This window comes from Chiloscyllium plagiosum, unplaced genomic scaffold (genome assembly GCF_037043375.1).
Source record: "Chiloscyllium plagiosum isolate Xiang-an unplaced genomic scaffold, Cpla_swu_hap1 HiC_scaffold_5, whole genome shotgun sequence".
In the NCBI taxonomy this organism is placed as follows: Eukaryota; Metazoa; Chordata; class Chondrichthyes; order Orectolobiformes; family Hemiscylliidae; genus Chiloscyllium; species Chiloscyllium plagiosum.
In genome coordinates, this window is record NW_028270143.1 from 130,068,407 (window position 1) to 130,087,784 (window position 19,378).

The 19,378-nt window shown below is 41.7% G+C and overlaps 2 protein-coding genes across 15 annotated transcripts in view; one reads left to right on the forward strand and one right to left on the reverse strand.

The window, feature by feature from the left end:
- The window catches only part of LOC122550192 (uncharacterized), a 51,455-nt gene extending 41,934 nt beyond the window's left edge, over positions 1 to 9,521 (forward strand). For all 14 annotated transcript variants that reach the window (XM_043690927.2, XM_087987654.1, XM_087987653.1 and 11 more), the window contains 2 exons: positions 4,248 to 4,472; positions 9,009 to 9,521. In XM_043690927.2, the coding sequence (XP_043546862.2) occupies positions 4,248 to 4,429 (182 nt within the window). In that variant the 3' untranslated portion in view covers positions 4,430 to 4,472; positions 9,009 to 9,521. The remainder of the gene's footprint in view (positions 1 to 4,247; positions 4,473 to 9,008) is intronic.
- LOC122550194 (uncharacterized) overlaps positions 2,752 to 19,378 on the reverse strand; it is a 44,307-nt gene continuing 27,680 nt past the window's right edge. Inside the window, exon 3 of the mRNA XM_087987667.1 lies at positions 2,752 to 3,413. Coding sequence (XP_087843793.1) covers positions 3,403 to 3,413 — 11 coding nt within the window. The 3' untranslated portion in view covers positions 2,752 to 3,402. The remainder of the gene's footprint in view (positions 3,414 to 19,378) is intronic.

Sequence of the window (19,378 nt, forward strand, 5' to 3'; positions counted from 1 at the left end):
GGGAGGGGTGTCTCAGTTCTGTGATCAGTCAAATAAACAACAGGAATGCGGTTTGCTTCAGCAAAGTTTCACAGTTTATTTTGACGAAGGGCACAGGTTTGTCCAGCAACACAGAGCTTAATAGCTTCTGTGTTCCTTGGAGAAACTGTGCAATTTCACTTAGAATAAAACATTTTTAAATGTGTTTTATAAGAAATAGTATAGCCTTAATTACAGAATAAATCCAATAAAATGTAATAAATGACATAATGGACAGCAGGTTAACCCAATGATATTTTCTGGAAAACAAAGCTGTTTACTACACATTTACCTCTCCCTGACTGCATTTCAAGATTAATTAAAATAGTTAGTAATGTCCTATCTAGCTTAGGTAATTCCAAGCCGTGAAGGGTCAATTGTTCTGCTTTATCTTTAATTCAGTTATCTCAGCAATGCAGGAATGCAGCCTTTAGCAGGGTGAGAAGCCAATTTAAACACAGCCTGAAGCCATTTTGTGATGTTACTTTGTATTAAGAAGCCATTTTGTGGTTAGTAAAAGCATGCATAAAAAAACGGTTACTCTTGACAAAGGTCTAATTCCAGATTTTAGATTCTCACATGCGCATAGATCCCTGAAAGTTGCCATCCAGGTTGATAGTGCTGTTAAGAAGGCATACGAAGTATTAGGGATTGAGTTCCAAAGCCATGATGTCATGCTGCAACTGTATAAAACGCTAGTGCAGCCTCACTTGGAGAATTGTGTGCAGTTCTGGTTGCCCCATTACAGGAAGGACGTAGAAGCACTGGAAAAGGTACAGAGGAGATTTACCAGGATGTAGCCTGGTCGGAAGTGAAGGTCTTATGAGAAAAGGCTGAGGAACTTGGGTCGGTTCTCATTGGAGAGAAGAAGGCTAAGAGGTGATTTAATAGGGACATACAAGATGATCATAGGATTTGATAGGGTGGACAGTGAGAGTCTTTTTCCTAGGATGATGCTTGTACAAGGGGGCATAGTTGCAAATTAAGGGGTGATAGATTTAAGACAGATTTTAGAGGCAGGTTCTTCACTCAGAGAATGAATGTCCTGCCTGCCAATGTCATAGAGATGTACAGCATGGAAACAGACCTTTCGGTCCAACACGTCCATGCCGACCAGATATCCCAACCCAGTCTAGTCCCACCTGCCAGCACCCGGCCCATATCCCTCCAAACCCTTCCTATTCATATATACATCCAAATGCCTCTTAAATGTTACAATTGTACCAGCCTCCACCACTTCCTCTGGCAGCTCATTCCATACCCGTACCACCCTCTGTGTGAAAAAGTTGCCCCTTTGGTCTCTTTTATATCTTTCTCCTCTCACCCTAAACCCTCTAGTTCTGAACTGCCTGACCCCAGAGAAAAGACTTTGCCTATTTACCCTATCCATGCCCCTCATAATTTTGTAAACCTCTACAAGGTCACCCCTCAGCCTCCGACGCTCCAGGGAAAACAGCCCCAGCTTGTTCAGCCTCTCCCTATAGCTCAAATCCTCCAACCCGGGCAACATCCTTGTAAATCTTTTCTGAACTCTTTCAAGTTTCACAACATCTTTCCGGTAGGAAGGAGACAAGAATTGCATGCAATATTCCAACAGTAGCCTAACCAATGTCCTGTACAACCACAACATGACCTCCCAACTCCTGTATTCAATACTCTGACCAATAAAAGAAAGCATACCAAATGCCTTCTTCACTATCCATTAACTTAGACACATTAGGGGATTTAAGCAGTCCTTGGATAAGCATACGGATGATGATGGGATAGTGTAGGGTGATTGGCTTAGATTAGTTCACAAGTCGACGCAACATCGAGGCCCTAAGGGCCTGTTCTGTGCTGTATTGTTCTATGTTCTATATTGTATTTGTGTGTCACCAATTTCAAGTCATTAATGTATATCAAAAGATGCAGCAGCCCCATATTGAACCTTGCAGAACTCCATTCTATACCTCCCTTCAATTTAAAATATCTCTGTTCACCCAACTCTATGTTTTTGTCCAATTTCTAATCAATAACAAAAAAAATGAAGCAAGTTGCACATTGCAAGAAATCACAGGTAATCTGAGTTCTGCTTTTGCAGCTATTTCAATTTATTATTTATTGAGGGAATTGATAACTTGTTCTTAATTTCTTTTTTCTCTGCTCTTGACTTCCCCTCTCGGTCAATGAGTGTTGCTGCTTCTGAGTAATGACACTGAGATTAAATCAGACATCACCTAATTGAATGTCAGAGTAGGCTAGGCAATTGTACCCCTTGGTAATTGAGTCTGGATTAGAATAGTGCTGAAAAAGCACAGCAGGTCAGGCAGTATCAGGAACGAAGGGCTTTTGCCCCAAAATGTCAATTTTCCTGCTCCTCGGATGCTGCCTGACCTGCTGTGCTTTTCCAGCACCACTCTAATCCAGACTCGGGTTTCCAGCATCTGCAGTCCTCGTTTTTACCCTTGATAATTGATCCTAGTAACTGCCCTATTATCGAAGAATGGTCAATTCCATAGAGGTATATAATGAGATAGAAAATAATGGATTAATAAAGAAAGTTGTTATTAAACTGATAGTGAACAAGATGCTTTAAATAATCAGGTATATCTGAGATGTTGGATATAATTAGGAATATTTTGGATAGATTCATTGTGACCAATCTTTCTTGCTGGTATTAGTCTTGGTTTCCGATACATGTATGGAAGAATGCCCACATGATGTGTTAAACAGAAGATAGACTTAATCTTGATGAACAGTAAATAGGTTTATTACATATAAATATGTGACAGTCTCTAATGAGACATCTTGCTCAATATAAGAGTAAGTTCACATTACAACAACTAAACATGTTCACACAGTCTTGATAACATGCGCAGACCAGAGCAGAATCAGTTAAGACATTCGATAGCTCCTCCCAGGTACACCTTTATATACTGATAGGCAGAACTTATCTTGTGATATTAGTTAATCTTTTCAGGCACTACCTGCCTTATCCAAAATAAATAAGGAGAAATTGCATCCTTTAGTGAAAGACTCAACATCCAACAGTCACAAAGCGTTCGGTGGTGGGTGTACCACGGCCTGAATTTGCATGTCGTTGTGCATGTTTGCATGTTTATAGTTAGTATAGTGTATATGTGTGTTTAGACTACTTACCGGGTTTTGAAGGGTTAAAAATGAAGCCATCTTTTGGTATTGATAGTTCATTTTTTTTAAGGTGGGAGATATCACAAAGCTGGTCCATTATTTTCGAAGGAGACTCTGTCCTTGATTTTTTTTCAGAGGGGCAATAAACCAGGCCGGGCTCCAATCAATCTGGTTTGGTACAGAGATGAAAAGGATTTTGAGAGGCCTTTTGTTTATATGTAAACAGACGAGACTTCAGGCCAAGGTGGTCATGTTTTAGAAGTGACCTGTATAAAGAAAGGGGAGTGGTCAGCTTTCTAGCTGAGCTGCGCAGTTTAGTTCAGTCTGACCGTGAGAAGTTCAACAGGGAGCTGTGTGGAAACTGTCTCTCTCTCTTTCTGATCTTCAACATCAACCTGTCAGCATGTGTTCCATTTATACTAGTTTTTACAGGGAATTTGCTTATTGGGACTGTTGTGTATATTCGGAACAGAATAATTTAGTTGGATAGGCTAAGTTCTGTAGGGGTTCTTTATTCTGTTCTTTGTGTTTCATTGTATAATTTTGTGAATAATTTTTTTGTCTGTTTTAAAATCTAGTAGTCAACCCAGCTATTTTACTCTGGGTAATTTTCACTGTACACTTACTGAAATAAATTGCAAAGTTATGGTTTGGGGCTGCCTGCTTAAGAATGTTTTGGGTGGTCTGGCCTAGTCCATAACACAACTGAAGAAAATTTAAGATGCTTAGAAAAGAATTGGAGAAGGAATGAGATTTCTTCTTTTTATCCAGTGAGTTACCATGAGTCACTAAGAGGATGATGGTATAAATTCATCAGTGTGTTTCAAGAGAAAGAATTGTAAGGTTATGGAGAATGGGGAACAGAAATGGGACTAATTATATAGATCTTTCTAATAGGAGAAACAGGCATGATGAACTCCTGTGCGTTAACATTGAATGATTTGCCTCATTCATTTAAGATCAGATGCACCAAGTTTCCAAAATTGTCTGGAATGCAGAACAATGAGTCTGATCATTTAGTTTTTCTGATGTAAATCTCATTTTACTACCTTTGTTTAGATGTTTTCTCTATACTTCATGATGTTGTGATTCTCTTGTAGGATTCACCATGGCAACCACCACTAGAAGGCCAAACCTCTGCTGTGGGAAAGACGATGGGTTATATCCAAATCCAAAGGATGAATCTAGCTTTCTTCAGTGTGCATCAGAAATTACATTCTATATGTCATGTCCTACTTCTTTGGTTTTCAACCCAGAAACAAAAGTGTGCGACAGGCCCTAAGAGCTCCAAGTAGCATAAGGACAGGATATCTTGGCCCTCCCTTGTAAGTTCATTGACTGTAATAGCCAATTTTGATTGTTATGTTTCTTCAATAACTAAACTATTGCATGCATTTCTGTCATTTGGTTGAAATTATGCAGTAATGACTATTCTAGATTTGAAAACATTTGAAATCTGAAATTTGAATTGGAGCTTTAAACCAGAAAGCTGTAAGCATTAGCAATGCTGAATGAAATATTTAACTGTGTTGAGTTGTACTGTTGTCACATTTGAGTGAAAACATTGTGGGTCCAAGTTCTACTTTAGAAAATTGAACATCACATCTGTGCCAACAAGCAGTGTTTTGGTGAGGGAGCTCTGTACTGGTGGAATTGTCTTTCAGATGAAGAGTTAAACTTAAAGCTAATTTTCCCACTTGGATAGATTTATAGATCCCAGGTGTGGGTTTGGGAATATTATGGAGGCAATTATTGTTTGCGATTTTGGAGAAATTCCTAGATTAGATTAGATTCTAATCTAATTCCTAGACAGCACAGAGGTATAAACAGTATAGAAGGACAAAATGAAATTGAGATTATGTGCTACAAACATACCAAGTACTGTTTGTCTCTTGATACTTTTGTCTTTAGAATTTTAAAAACTAATTCATGGGACATGGACATTGCTGGCTGGACCTGCATTCATTGCCCTTCACTGATTTACCAGAAGACTATAAGACAAAGGAGCAGACATAGGCCATTCAGGTCTGCCAATCAGTTAGATCATGGCTGATCTGATAATCCTCAACTCCACCTTCTTGCCTTATCCCAATAACCACTGATTCCCATTCTGATCAAAAATCTATCTACTTCAGCTATGAATACTTAATAGCCCAGCCTCAATAGCTGCCTAAAGAATTCAGCATATGGAGGTGCTGGTGTTGGACTGGTGTGGACAAAGTTAAAAACCACACAACATCAGGTTATAGTCCAACAGGTTTATTTGGAAATACAAGCTTTTGGAGCGCTGCTCCTTTGTCAGGTAGATATCTGATGAAGGAACAGCACTCTGAAAGCTTATACTACAACCTGGTGTTGTATGAGTTTTAACTAAAGAATTCAGTGGATTTACTACCCTCATAGTGAAAAGAAATGCTCATTATCTTTCCTTAGATAAGGGACCCAAAACTGTTCACAGTATTTCAGTTGTAATCTGACTGGTGCCTTATGTAGTTTTAGCAAGACCACCTTATCTTTTGTAGATTAGATTCACTACAGTGTGGAAACAGGCCCTTCAGCCCAACAAGTCCACACCGACCCTCTGAAGAGTAACCCACCCAGACCCATTTCCCCCTGACTAATGCACCTAACACAATGGGCAATTTAGCATGGCCAATTCACCTGACCTGCACATCTTTGAATTGTGGGAGGAAACCGGAGCACCCAGAGGAAACCCACGCAGATACGGGGAGAATGTGCAAACCCCACACAGACAGTTGCCCGAGGTTGGAATTGAACCTGGAACCCTGGAGCTGTGAGACAGCAGTGCTAACACTGAGCCACCGTGCCACCCCTATACTTTATACTCTGTTCCCTTTACAATAAAGGCTAACATTTATTTCACCTCCATAATACCCACTGAACTTGGATGTTAGATTTGAAATTCATGCATGAGGATTCCTTTTATTCGTCCATGGCACATGGGCGCATCACTGTTTGTACCAGCATTTATTGCTCATCTCTATTTGTCCTTGAGAAGGGAGTGGTGAACTGCCAGTTTGAACTACTAAAGTCCATGTGTTGTGGGTGGATCCATAATCTTGTTGGAGGTAGTAGTGGGGGATGGGATGAAGTTCCAGGATTTTCATCCAGTGATCTTTGGTGAACATGTAGATATGACTACTGATATACTACTGCTACTGAGCATTACTGGTGGATGATATAGTGCCTGTCTTCTAGATGGTGTCAAGTTTCCTTAGTGTTGTTCGAACTACACTTATCTAGGCAAGTGCGGAGTATTCCATCACACTCCTGGCTTGTGTCTTGTAGATAGTGGACAGGCTTTTGGGTCCAACGGTCTAAATTCTTCAATTGTGTAAAAGCCAATTTGCATTGAAGAAACATGCGTTATAGCAGATCCGACTGTATTGCAAATAATTGTGCCCCTAGCATTGATATCTGTGGGACTCCACAAGTTACAAGGTGCCATTCTGAAAATGCCTTCTTTATCCCAACCTTCTACTATCTATTAGTTAGCCAATCAGCTGTCCATGCTAATATACTAATCCCAAAACCATGTGATTTTTTTTCTCATTATATGTGGTACCATATTGAACATCTTTTTGAAATTCAAATATATCTACTGATTCTCCTTTATCTATCCTGCTTGTTGTCTCCTCAAAGAACTCTCATAAATTTGTCAGGCATGATTCCCCTCATGAAGGTATGGGTAACTCTGCTTAATTATAGCACATATTTCTAAATGTTCCACTTTTTCATTCTTTCTAAAACACTGCAACATTTTCTTAATCACACATGTCAATGATACCCTTGATAAGCTGATGGAGAATTATCAACTTGATTTAGATAAGGCACAATGCTTTTAGAGAGGGAATTCTTGGATTTTAACTCAGCAACACTGAAGGCACAACAATATATTTCCAAGTTAGGGTGTTGAATGGGATTAAGGGGAACCTGCAGATGGTAGTGTTCCCATTCTTTAGCCAATTCGATTCACGCCACATGATACCAAGAAACAGTTGAAGGCATTGGATACTGCAAAGGCTATGAGCCCTAACAACATTCAGGCAATAGTTTTGAAGCCTTGTGCTCCAGAACTTGCTGCTCCCCAAGTCCAGCTCTTCCAGTAGAGTTACAACACTGGCATCTATTCAACAATGTGGAAAATTGCCGAGATATATACTGTACAAAGGACAACTCTAACCCATCCAATTACCACCCCATCAGTCTTCTCTCAATCATTAGTAAAGTGGTGGAAGGTGTCATCAACGGTGCTATCAAGTAACATTTGATCAGTAATAACCTGCTCAGTAATGACCAGTTCGGGTTCCACCAGGGCCTGACCTCATTACTGCCTTGGTTCAAACATGGACAAAAGAGCTGAATTCCAGAGATAAGGTGAGAGTGACAGCCTTTGACATTAAGGCTGCATTCAATTGAGTGTGGCATCAAGGAGCACAATCAAAGATGGAATCAGTGGGACAGGGGGCAAACTCTCCACTGGTTGGGATCATATCTGTCACATAAGAAGATGATTATGGTTGTTGGAGGTCAGTCACCTCAGCACCAGGACATCTCTGCAGGGGTTCCTCAGGGGAGTGTCCTGGGACCAACAATTTTCAGCTGTTTCATTGATGAACTCATCTCCGTCATAAGGTCGGAAGTGGGGATGTTTGCCAATGATTGCACAATGTTCAGCGCCATTCCATCTTCAGATACTGAAGCAGTCCATGTCCAAATGCAGCAAGACCTGAACAAAACCAGACTTGGGCTGACAAGTGGCAAATAATATTCACACTTCCTCAAAGGTAACAAGGGAAGGCAATAGGCCAGTCAGCGATGCCTACATCCCACGAATGAATACAGGCTATGACCATCCCCAATTAGAGACAATCTAATCACCACACTTTGACATTCAATGGTATTACCATGATGTTAGCATCCTTGGAGTTACCATTAATTAGAAACTCAACTGGACTCACCAAATAAACACAGTGGCAGAGACTAGGAATTCTGTAGTGAATAACTCACCACCTGACTCCTCAAAGCCTGTCCATCGTCTATAAGGCACATGTCAGGGGTATAATGAAATACTGCCCACTTGCCTAGCTGAAGGCAGCTCTAACAACAGTTAAAAAACTTAACACCATTCAAGATAAAGTAGCCAACTTTATTGACACCACATCCACAAGCATCAATTCCCTCTACCATTGACACTCAGCAGCAGGAGAGTGTACTACCTACAAGACGCATTGCAGAAATTCACCAAAGATCCTCAAACAACATATTCCAAAGCCATGACCACTTCCACTTAGAAGAGTAAAGGCAGTAGCTACATGGGAACATCACGACCTCCAAGTCTCCCTCTAAGCCATTCATCATCCTGACTTGGAAATATATCATCATTCCTTCATTGTCACTGGGTCAATATTGTGGGACTCCTTCCCTAAGGGCATTATGAGTCAACCTACAGCATGTGGACTGCAGTGATTAAAGAAGGCAGCTAACCACCACTTTCCTCAAGGGCAACGAGGGAAGGGCAATAGGCCAGTCAGCGATGCCTACATCCCACGAATGAATTCAAAAATGCTGCCCTTGATTTCTAAATGGTGATGATCACAGGTTTAGAAGATGCCTTCTGAGGGACCTTGGTGAATTTCTACAGTGCATCTTCTAGATGGCACACACCACTGGTACTAACCATTGGTGATGGAAAGAATAAGTGCTTGTGGGTGTAGTGCCAATCAAGCAGGCTGCTTTGTTTTGAATGGTGTCAAGCTTCTTGAGTATTGTTGGAGCTGCGTTAATCTAGGCAAGTATGGACTACTTCATAACATATTGATATCTTGCTTTTCTTTTAGGACTCGGTGTTATGACTTCAATTATCTGCAGTTGGAAATCTGACATCACCTCTTCTAGAGCTTTTTAAGGACATCTCTGTTAATATGGACTATTCTAACTCTTATAGGATTCTCCGATTAATGAAGGGAGCGTCTGATATGGCTCCTGAATGCATCTTCTTGAACTTTCTATTCAGAGATTATAATTAAGTAACTTGTTCACTTCCTGTCTAATTATGTCTGACTTTGGAATCTTGGTGTTATGCATCACAAAGGTTGATCTAAATCTCAATATCAATTATGTTAGATAAGACAGTATGCAGTAGGAAGGTTAACCAAGCACATCTTTCCAATTTAGTTGAACTCAGAACTACAAATAGCCCATCAATTGGGTAATTATTCCTGTGGCTCCATATGCCACATGTTTTGTGCAACTTTGCAACTGACATGTTTGGGTTTGATGATTGAAGATCTGTCTATGATAGTAAGCTGATTAATCTGAAAACTATATTCAAATAAAAGATTAGTAATTGCTGTAATGTGTTTCATTTCAATTAACAACAACCTAGAAAATGGACCTCATTATTGACAATTCCTAACTGCCTTTCAAAGGTGGTCATAAGCTGCCTACTTGAATTGCTACAGTTTGTGTGATGTAGGTACATTCACAAGGCTGTTTAGGAGTTCCAAGATTTTATTCCAATGACAGTAAGAAATGAACAAATATTTAAAGGCATGATAATATGTGACCTCGAAGATATTTGCAGGTAATGATGTTCACATGTATTTGCTACCCTTGGTGGTTAAAATTGCTCGTTTGTAGATCCTTTTACCAGATCAGCAATGATCTTATTGAATGGTGGAGTTAACTTGATGGGCTGAATGGCCTTCATCTGTTCCTTAATCGTATGGTCTTTTGAAGATGTCTCGGTGAGTTCCTGCCATTCTCAGGTTAATCATGGATATCATCACCTTGACACATTAAAGTTTGGTACAGTGGAGGTGGCAGACATTCCCAGACAGGCATCTCCTGTTGGGCTATGTTCTGGGGTCACTAGACTTAAAACATTAATTTTGTTCCTTCACAGTAACTGCTGAGTTTCTCCAGCAATTCCTTTGTTTGTTTCAGATATCCAGCATGTGCAGTTCTTTATTTTATTCTATCAAATTGTGTTTTATTTTTTATCCAGCAGTGATAGAAAAATAAACAATCTTGGCAAGTTCTCAATATGTAATACTAACGAAATCCTGAGATTATCTATTATAAAAAGATAAAGTTGTCTTACCAGACCAAAAGGTTACTCTCTCATTAGAGAGAAAAACAACTGGTAGTGATTTAACTGAGGACCACCATTTCTCAGGCGAGGTAAAGGGTTTAGAAAAAGAGTGCTTCATGGTAACCTTAGCTGGTGTAACAAGATCAATGTCAGATGACTTTGTTTTGAGGCTTTTGTCATCTTTATTTGTTATTATGATACTATGCCAGTAGATGGAGACATTGCCTCACATTCATTTGTGGTCCAACATTATTACATAATTTACCGCACGAATAACTGTGTTATCAGCATTTCCTTACATTTCTCTTTGTTGATATACTTAAATGCCTTTATATTCATACTAACTACTTCCAATTGATTTATTAGTGACAATCTTTTATTTATATTCTACTTTTAGTCTCTACTCTTCCAGAAACATTGGGTGGGATTTAATGCAAACACTCCTACAGGCTGAGGTGGAATCCTTCCTGCCTTGCTCCCATTAAGTCAGGTGCCAAGGAGACCTGGGGATGACCTTCCTGTCAGGATGAGGAGGAGCCAGTGTTGGACTGGGGTGGACAAAGTTAAAAATCGCACAACACCAGGTTATAGTCCAACATGTTTATTTGGAAGTACAAGCTTTCGGAGTGCTGTTTTTTTGTCAGGTAGCTAGTGGAGTAGGATCACAGGACACTCAATTTGTAGTAAAATATCAAAGTGTCATACAACTGATGCAATGCATTGAACAAACCTAGATTGCTGTTAAGTCTTTAATCACTTAGATTCAAAACCTGCAACTCATTCAATCATAGAAGAATCCATACAGTGTGGAAACAGGCCCTTCGGCTGACCAAGTCTGCATCAACCCTCCGAAGAGTACCCACCCAAACCCATTCCCCATTACTCTGCATTTACACTTGACTAAGGCACCTAACCTACACATCACTGAACACTATGGGCAATTTAGCATGGCCAATTCACCTAACCTGCACATCTTTGGATTGTGGGAGGAAACTGGAGCACCTGGAAGAAACCCACGCAGACACAGAGAATGTGCAAACTTCACACAGACAGTTGCCCAAAGCTGGAACCGAACATGGGTCCCTGGTGCAGTGAGGCAGCAGTGCTAACCACTGAGCCACTTTGCTGCCCTGGGATTCATTAGTATGTAAATCCCAGAACTTCTTTCAAATTACATTCCTGAGATAACTTAATGTTTTATTTTAACAAAGGTGACATTTCTGCTCAAACAATGCATTAAATGTGTGAGATCAGAGTCTAACTGGTTCTATGTCTAAAGTAGGAATTTATAAAATGTCACATGGATTGACTGCCTACAGATTGTGTGCTTTTTAAACAAAATAGAATGCATCTGCAAATGCAAATTCACCCCATAGATTTATATGTGTGTGTGTGTGAGGGAGTGAGAGAGCATGTGTGTATGTGCATTCTTGATAGAGTGTGATGGAGCACATGCCTGTAAGAGGGTGTGTGCATGAGTCAAACCTGTTAGTCTATAACCTGGTATTGTGTGATTCCTGTCAGGAGGCCAGCTGAAGTCCTTTGGGTGCCATGAAGGTCCTCATACCACAACCACTATGTGGGAATTTTCTCTCAATTTCCAATGATTTCAACTTCACTATAACTCCTTGATACCCTATCCAGTCAAATACAACATTGAATAATTGATTGTTGTCACATGTACCAAGATACAGTGAAAAGTGTTGTTTGGCATGAGATACAGGCAGATTGTAGACAGGCAGCAGGCTGGAAGAGCACAGCAAGCTAAGCTGCATCAGGAGATGCAGAAGTTGATGTTTCAGGCATAACCCTTCTTCAGGACCCTTCCTTGTAAAGAAGGGTTACACCCAAAACGTTGACTTCTGCACCTCCTCATACTGCCTGGCTTGCTGTGTTCTTCCAGCCTCCTGCTTGTCTGCTTTGGATTCCAGCATCTGCAGTTTTTTTGTCTCTATACAGGCAGATTGTACCATACAATGAGCATCAGGGTACCAGAACAGAGTGCGGATTACAGTGTCACAGCCACAGAGAAAGTATAGAGAGAGACAGAGATCAGAATTAACATTTGAAAGATCTGTATAAAAGTCTGATAACAACGGGAATAAAGGTGTTCTTGAATCTTGTTCATATGTGTATTCAAACTTTTATATCTTCTTCCTAATGGAAGAGGGTGGAAGAGGAGAACTACTGTGGGAGGGTCTTTGATTATGGGTTGCTTTCCCAAGGTAGCAGGTAGTAAAGATGGAGTCAAGGCTGGTTTGCATGAAGGACTGGGCTGTGTTCACCACTCTGTAGTTGCTTGCGATTTTGGGAACAGCAGTTTCCATTCCACGCTGTAATGCATTCAGAAAGGATGCTTTCAAAAGTGTGTTTACAAAAATTGGTAAGAGTCCTTGTGGACATGTCAAATTTCCCTCGCCTCCTGAGGAAGTAAGACGCTTTTGTGCTTTCTTGACCATCACATCAATGTGGGTAGGCCAGAACAGATTGTTGGTGATCATTACGCCCTGGACAGAGATGCTCTCAACCATTTCCACTTCAGCACCATTGATACTGGCAGGGGGATGCCTTCCACTCCACTTCCTGAAGTCAATGACCAGTTCCTTAATTTTGATGACATTGATGGAGAGAATGTTATCTTAATTGAGGTCAAAGACAATTATTCTCACCTCACATTGCCTCTGGGGTTCAGCTATTTTGCCAATATTTGCACCAAAGCTGCAATAAAGCCTCAGCAGAACCCAAACTTAGCTTCAATAGGAGTTGTTCATTTTCAATTGTCCCTCAATAGCATTGTTGATGACTCCTTCTATCACTTTCCTAATAACTGAGAGTAGACTGATAGTGTAGTACTTGGCCCTGTTACATTTTTCTGGCATTTTGTGGACAGGATATACCTTGGCAATTTTCCATATTTTTGGGTAGATGCCAATGTTGTGGCTGTACTGGAGAAGCTTGGCTAGGGATGCAGCTAGTTCTGGAGCACAAAATTATTTGACTTTTACCAGAACTTTGTCAGGCCATAGCAATTGTAGTATCCAGTCGCTTCTGCTGTTTCCTGATATCATGTCTGAATTGTACGGCTGAAGAATAGACATGCAGGAGGCTGGAAAAACACAGTAAGCCAGGCAGCATCAGGAGGTGAAGAAGTTAACATTTCTGCTAAAGCCTTCTGGCTGAAGAGTAGCATCTGTGATGTTGGGTACTTCATGAAGAGATATGGAACATCCACTCTGCACTTCTGGCTGAAGATTGATGGTCGTACAATTGCAACATATAAAAGGCAACTGGATGGATGTATGAATAGGAAGAGTTTGGAGTGATATTGGGCGTGTGCTGGTGGGTGGGACTAGATTGGGTTGGGATATCTGGTCAGCATGGACAAGTTGGACCCGAAGAGTCTGTTTCCGTGCTGTATATTTCTATGACTCATTATCTTTTGCACTGATGTGCTGGGCTTCACTATCACTGAGGTTATTTGTTTTAGTATCCATTTTTCACGATTGGATTGGCAGTATTGTAGAGCTGAGACCTCACCCATGAGTACAGGATCACTTAGCTCTGTCTATTGCATGTCAAAAAGTGTGGCATTGGAAAAGGACAGCCAGTCAGGCAGCATCCAAGGAGCAGGAGATTCGACATTTCAGGCATAAGTCCTTCATCAGGAATGTGTGTGGGGGTGCAGATAGGCGGGAAGGAAGATGGATAGATAGGACAATACAAGAGGGCAGTGCCGAGTTGGAGGGTTGGATTTGGGATAAGGTGGGGAGAGAAGAGATCAGGAAACTGGTGAAATCAACATTGATCCCGCATGTTTGGAGGGTCCCAAGACGGAAGATGAGGTTTTCTCCCTCCAGGGATCAGGTGACTTGGATTTGGCAGGGGAGGAGGCCCAGGACTTGCATGTCCTTGGTGGAGTGGGAGGGGGAGTTGAAGTGGTCAGCCTCAGGGTAGTGGGGTTGTTGGTGGGATCCTCGATCATTCCAGAAACTTCTCCCGGCCTGGGGAACCGCTCGGACAGCATTAGCCACCCGGCCGCTACAGCCACCACTACTGCAGCAAACCATGATGTCACTTCTGCCACAGACTGTGGCCACTGCTGACTATACCACCTCTGCAATCGCCACCTGGACCACCTCCTCCGTGATCGCTGCCAGAAACACTGCTGCTGAAACCACTGCCAAGACAATCCGACATTGCACATCTGTCCCCGTAATTGCCACTACCTTATCCACTTCTGCCCCCACCGACGTCACTCATCGGAACACTGCCGATAACCACGCAGCCATCACTGAGCCACCTCGAACATCACACGGAATGTCACCTCCACCCCCGCAGCTGCCACCGAATTCACTGCTTCTGCTCCCCCCCAACCCCCGTGGTGTGTGTCACTTCCTTTGGTGATGTCACCTTTGATACCATGACCACACCCACTCCAGAGACAGTCTCTGCCCCATTCCCAACAGCAGAGAAATGTTGGAGAAAGAGGATGTGATCAGCAGTGACAAAGGTCAGTGCGAGTCATAGAGTCATACAGATGTACACCATGGAAGCAGACCTTTCGGTCAAACTCGCCCATGTCGATCCGAATGAGGGGGGGTAGTTTGTCTTTAAGACAATCATGTAGAATGTTAAGCTATATTCTATCCCGCATTTCTGTGTCTGATGGGTTTCCTCCGGATGCTCCGGTTTCCTTCCACATTCCAATGATGTGCAGGTCAGGTGAATTGGCCATGCTAAACTGCCCATAGTGTTAGGTGCATTAGTCAGAGGGAAATGGGTCTGGGTGGGTTACTCTTTGGAGGGTCGGTGTGGACTGGGTTGGGCCAAAGAGCCTGTTTCCACACTGTAGAGAATCTCATCAACTTTAAGTGCCACCAGTCTGCCCTGTCAATATTGAATCCTTCCAGTGACTGACTGCCCTCCTCCTTCACCATGGCCTCAGTAACCACCCTTTTACAATTTATATGTCCATAGGAGACTATGCGCCGCCCTTTTATATTGGCTCCCAGCCTTTTTTTCTCATAATTCCTCTTTGTTTCTCTTAATTGTTTTTTCACTGACCCTCTGAACCTTTGATATTCTTCTTGGTTCTCAATTTTATTTTCTTCCTGACACTTGCCATAAGCACACTTTTTCTTCTTTATCTTAAAATCTGTCTTCTGTGTCATCGAGGGAACTCTTGACTGTACCTGAAACTTCACCTCTTTGGAGGTAGCTCATCATTTGATTATTGTTTCTCCTGCGAATTTCTTGTTCTAGTCATTCTTGCCCATCTCTATTTTTTCTTTATTGCTGTCCACTCTGTGCCAATTGATTTTTCCCACACTAGATTGTTGCATCTCATTTTCTACCATCATCCTGAATTTTATGATACAATGATTATTGATTCCTAAATGTTCTCCCACTGGTACTTGATCTACTTGGCCCACCTTATCTCTAACAATCAGGTCCAACAGTGCATCCTTTTTAGAATACCGTGTCCAATTTTGGAAGGACACACTGGCACTGGAGCATGTCCAGTGGAGATTCACACAGAGGATCCCTGGAATGGTAGGTCTGACATATGATGAATGGCTGAGGATCCTGGGTTTATTCATTACAGTTTAGAAGGTTGGGGGGAGATCTGATAGAAACTTACAGGATAATGCATGGCTTAGAAAGGGTGGACGCTGTAAGTTAGTTTCAGCTAGGCAGGCAGACTGGGACTCATGGGCACAGCCTTAGAATTAGAGAGGGTCAATTTAGAATGGAAATGAGGAGACATGTCTTTAGCCAGAGAATGGTGTGCCTGTGGAATTCATTGCCACGGAGCGCAGTGGAGGCTGGGAGTTAAATGTCTTCAAGGCAGAGATTGGTAAGGCAAGTCAATGAAGGTAAGCATGCTGGTACAGCAGGTAGTGAAGAAGGCTGGCCTTCATAACAAGAGGGATTGAGTATAGAAGCAAAAAGAGGTTCTTCTGCAGCTGTACAGGGCCCTGGAATCAAGTTAGGTAAAGGGGCAATACAAAGAGGTCTGGGTGTTCTTGTACATCAGTCAATGAAGGTAAGCATGCAGGTACAGCAGGTAGTGAAGGCTAATAGCAGGCTGGCCTTCATAACAAGAGGGATTGAGTACGGAAGCAAAAAGAGGTTCTTCTGCAGCTGTACAGGGTCCTGGTGGGACCGCACCTGGAGTATTGTGTGCAGTTCTGGTCTCCAAATTCGAGGAAAGACATTCTGGCTATTGAGGGAGTGCAGCGTAGGTTCACAAGGTCAATTCCTGGAATGGCGGGACTACCTTACACTGAAAGACTGGAGCGACTAGGCTTGTATACCCTTGAGTTTAGAAGACTGAGAGGGGATCTGATTGAGACATATAAGATTATTAAAGGATTGGACACTCTGGAGGCAGGAAACATGTTTCCGCTGATGGGTGAGTGCCGAACCAGAGGACACAGCTTAAAAATAAGGGGTAGACCATTTAGGACAGAGATGAGGAGAAACTTCTTCACCCAGAGAGTGGTAGCTGTGTGGAATGCTCTGCCCCAGAGGGCAGTGAAGGCTCAGTCTCTGGATTTCTTTAAGAAAGAGTTGGATAGAGCTCTCTAGGATAGTGGAATCGAGGGTTATGGAGATAAGGCAGGAACAGGATACTGATTAAGGATGATCAGCCATGATCATATTGAATGGTGGTGCAGGCTCGAAGGGCAGAATGGCCTACTCCTGCACCTATTGTCTATTGATAAATTCTGGATCTCGCATGGAATTAAGGGCTACGGGGAGAGTGCAGGTAAGTGGAGTTGAAATGCCCATCAGCCATGATTGAATGGTGGAGTGGACTTGAAGGGCTGAATGGCCTTACTTCCACTCCTATGTCTTATGGTCTTTTCTGCTGGAATGGAAACACACTGCTTTAGGAAGCTCTCCAATTTGCAATCTAGTAACTCTTGCCCCTCATTGCCCCATATACTACAAATATCCCAGTCTATGTTTGGATAATTCAAGTCTCCCATTATAACTACTCAATAATTTCCTTGGATATTAAATCTTCTACATCCTTTCCACAAGTTGGTGGTCGATGGACTACACCAGCAATGTAATTATACCCTTTTTGTTCTTTACTTCTAGTCAAATTGATTCTGTACTTGTACTTCTGAGACATAGTCTTTCTCCTTAATTAATCCTCCTTTCCTCCCTTTTCTCATCTTTTCTGAATAACTTGTACCCAGGGATATTTAACACCCAGTTTTGCCCTTTCCTGAGCTAGGTTTTTGTTATTGCCACATCAAAGTTGCAGGTGGCAATCTGCACCTGTAACTTCCCTATCTTATTTACTATTGTGATAACACCTATAAGGCCCAAGGGGAATCATTAATTAATCTCCTCATGGAACTTGTTGGGTACGAATTTCCTTGATAACAGGCAAGGGCCTGTCCACCTAGAAATCATTACCTAAGCCCTTTATTAAACAGATCCAGGGTTACCACTACAAATGAGTAGTAGCTCTATTTTGGTGTTTAACAATGAATGATGATCCTTTCCAGTCGGACTTCCTGAGTTATTAAGACTATATTGTGTACCTTTATATACATGCACTGTAATCCTGATTTAGACTACATATTCTTTTTTAAAAATCTGATATCACTTACCAACTTTCTATTGTCTCCTCTACCGCTAGATTTATATCAAAATATTTTGTGAACACTGGTCTTCTCGACTACTCTACCTTGGTTCCCACACCCTTGCCATGTAACTTTAAAGCCTTCTCAGTAGCAATAGCAAAATGTCTTGCAAGAAACTGAATCCCGGCTTTGTTCAGATGCAGTCCTTATTGCTTTTACAGGTGCTGTCTTCCCCAGTGCCAGTCCCATTGTTCCATATTAATTCTTCTACATCTTAACAGCCACACATTCATTTACATTATTCTTCTATTTCTGTACCCACTTGCAAGTGGCACTGGGAGTAACCCAAATATTACTTCATGTGGGGTCTTGCTTGCAATCTTTCCACATTAAATTATGATTACCAGACCACATCCCCCATCATAGAACATAAAACAGTTCAACACAGAAACAGGCCCTTCAGGCAACCATGTCTGTGCCAATCATGATGTCATTCTAAACAAATCCCATCTGCTTACACATGGTCTGCAATGTATATTCCCTGCTTCTTTATGTGTCTGCGTAAATGCCTCAACTTTGCTATCATATCTGTTTCTACACTTGTCCTGGCAGCACATTCCAGAAACCTTTGTGTAAAAAACTTTGCTTCACTTCTTTAAACTTGCCTCCTCTCACCTAAAACCTATGCTGCCTGGTATTTGACATTTCTCCACCTAGGGGAAAAAAAACCCCTTGATTATCCATCCTATACGTGCCCTTCATAATTTAAAACATTTCTATGAGGCCACTCGTCAGCCTCCTATGCTGTCGTGAAAACAATCCAAGTTTGTCCTACCTCTCCTATAGATAATACACTCTAATCCAGGCAACATCCTGGTAAACCTCTTCTGTGCCCTCTACAAATCCTTCACATCCTTCATCTAATGCAGCAAACAAAAATGTGCACAGTACTTCAAATGTGGCCAGATCAAATCCTATACAGTTGCAGCATGACTTGTTAACTTTTATACTCAATGTCCTGACTGATGAAGACAAGTGTGCTGTATGCCTTCTCTTCCATGTTACCCACTTGTGTTGCTACCAATTTGCTTTCTGCCCATTCATTCTTTACCCATGATGTGACCACGTCATTATATATGCTATCTATGAGGATCTCAGCCTTGTAGATTTTTGTTTTATTCACTTGTCACGAGTGGGCATCGTTGACTGCCAGCATTTATTGCCCGTCCTAGTTGCCCCTTGAGAAGGTTGTGGTGAGCTGCTTTCATGAACTAATGCAGTCCACCTGCTGTAGGTTTTCACACTATGCCATTAGGGAGGGAATTCCAGAATTTTAACTCCGTGACAGTGAAGGAACAGCGATGTATTTCCAAGTCAGGATGGTGATTAGTTTGGAGGGGAACTTGAAGGTGGTGGTGTTCCCATGTATCTGTTGCCTTTATCGTTCTAGATGGGTTTCAAAGGTAATTATCCTGTTGTTTGTTTTGAGGCTAATCTCCAGTGTCTGGGA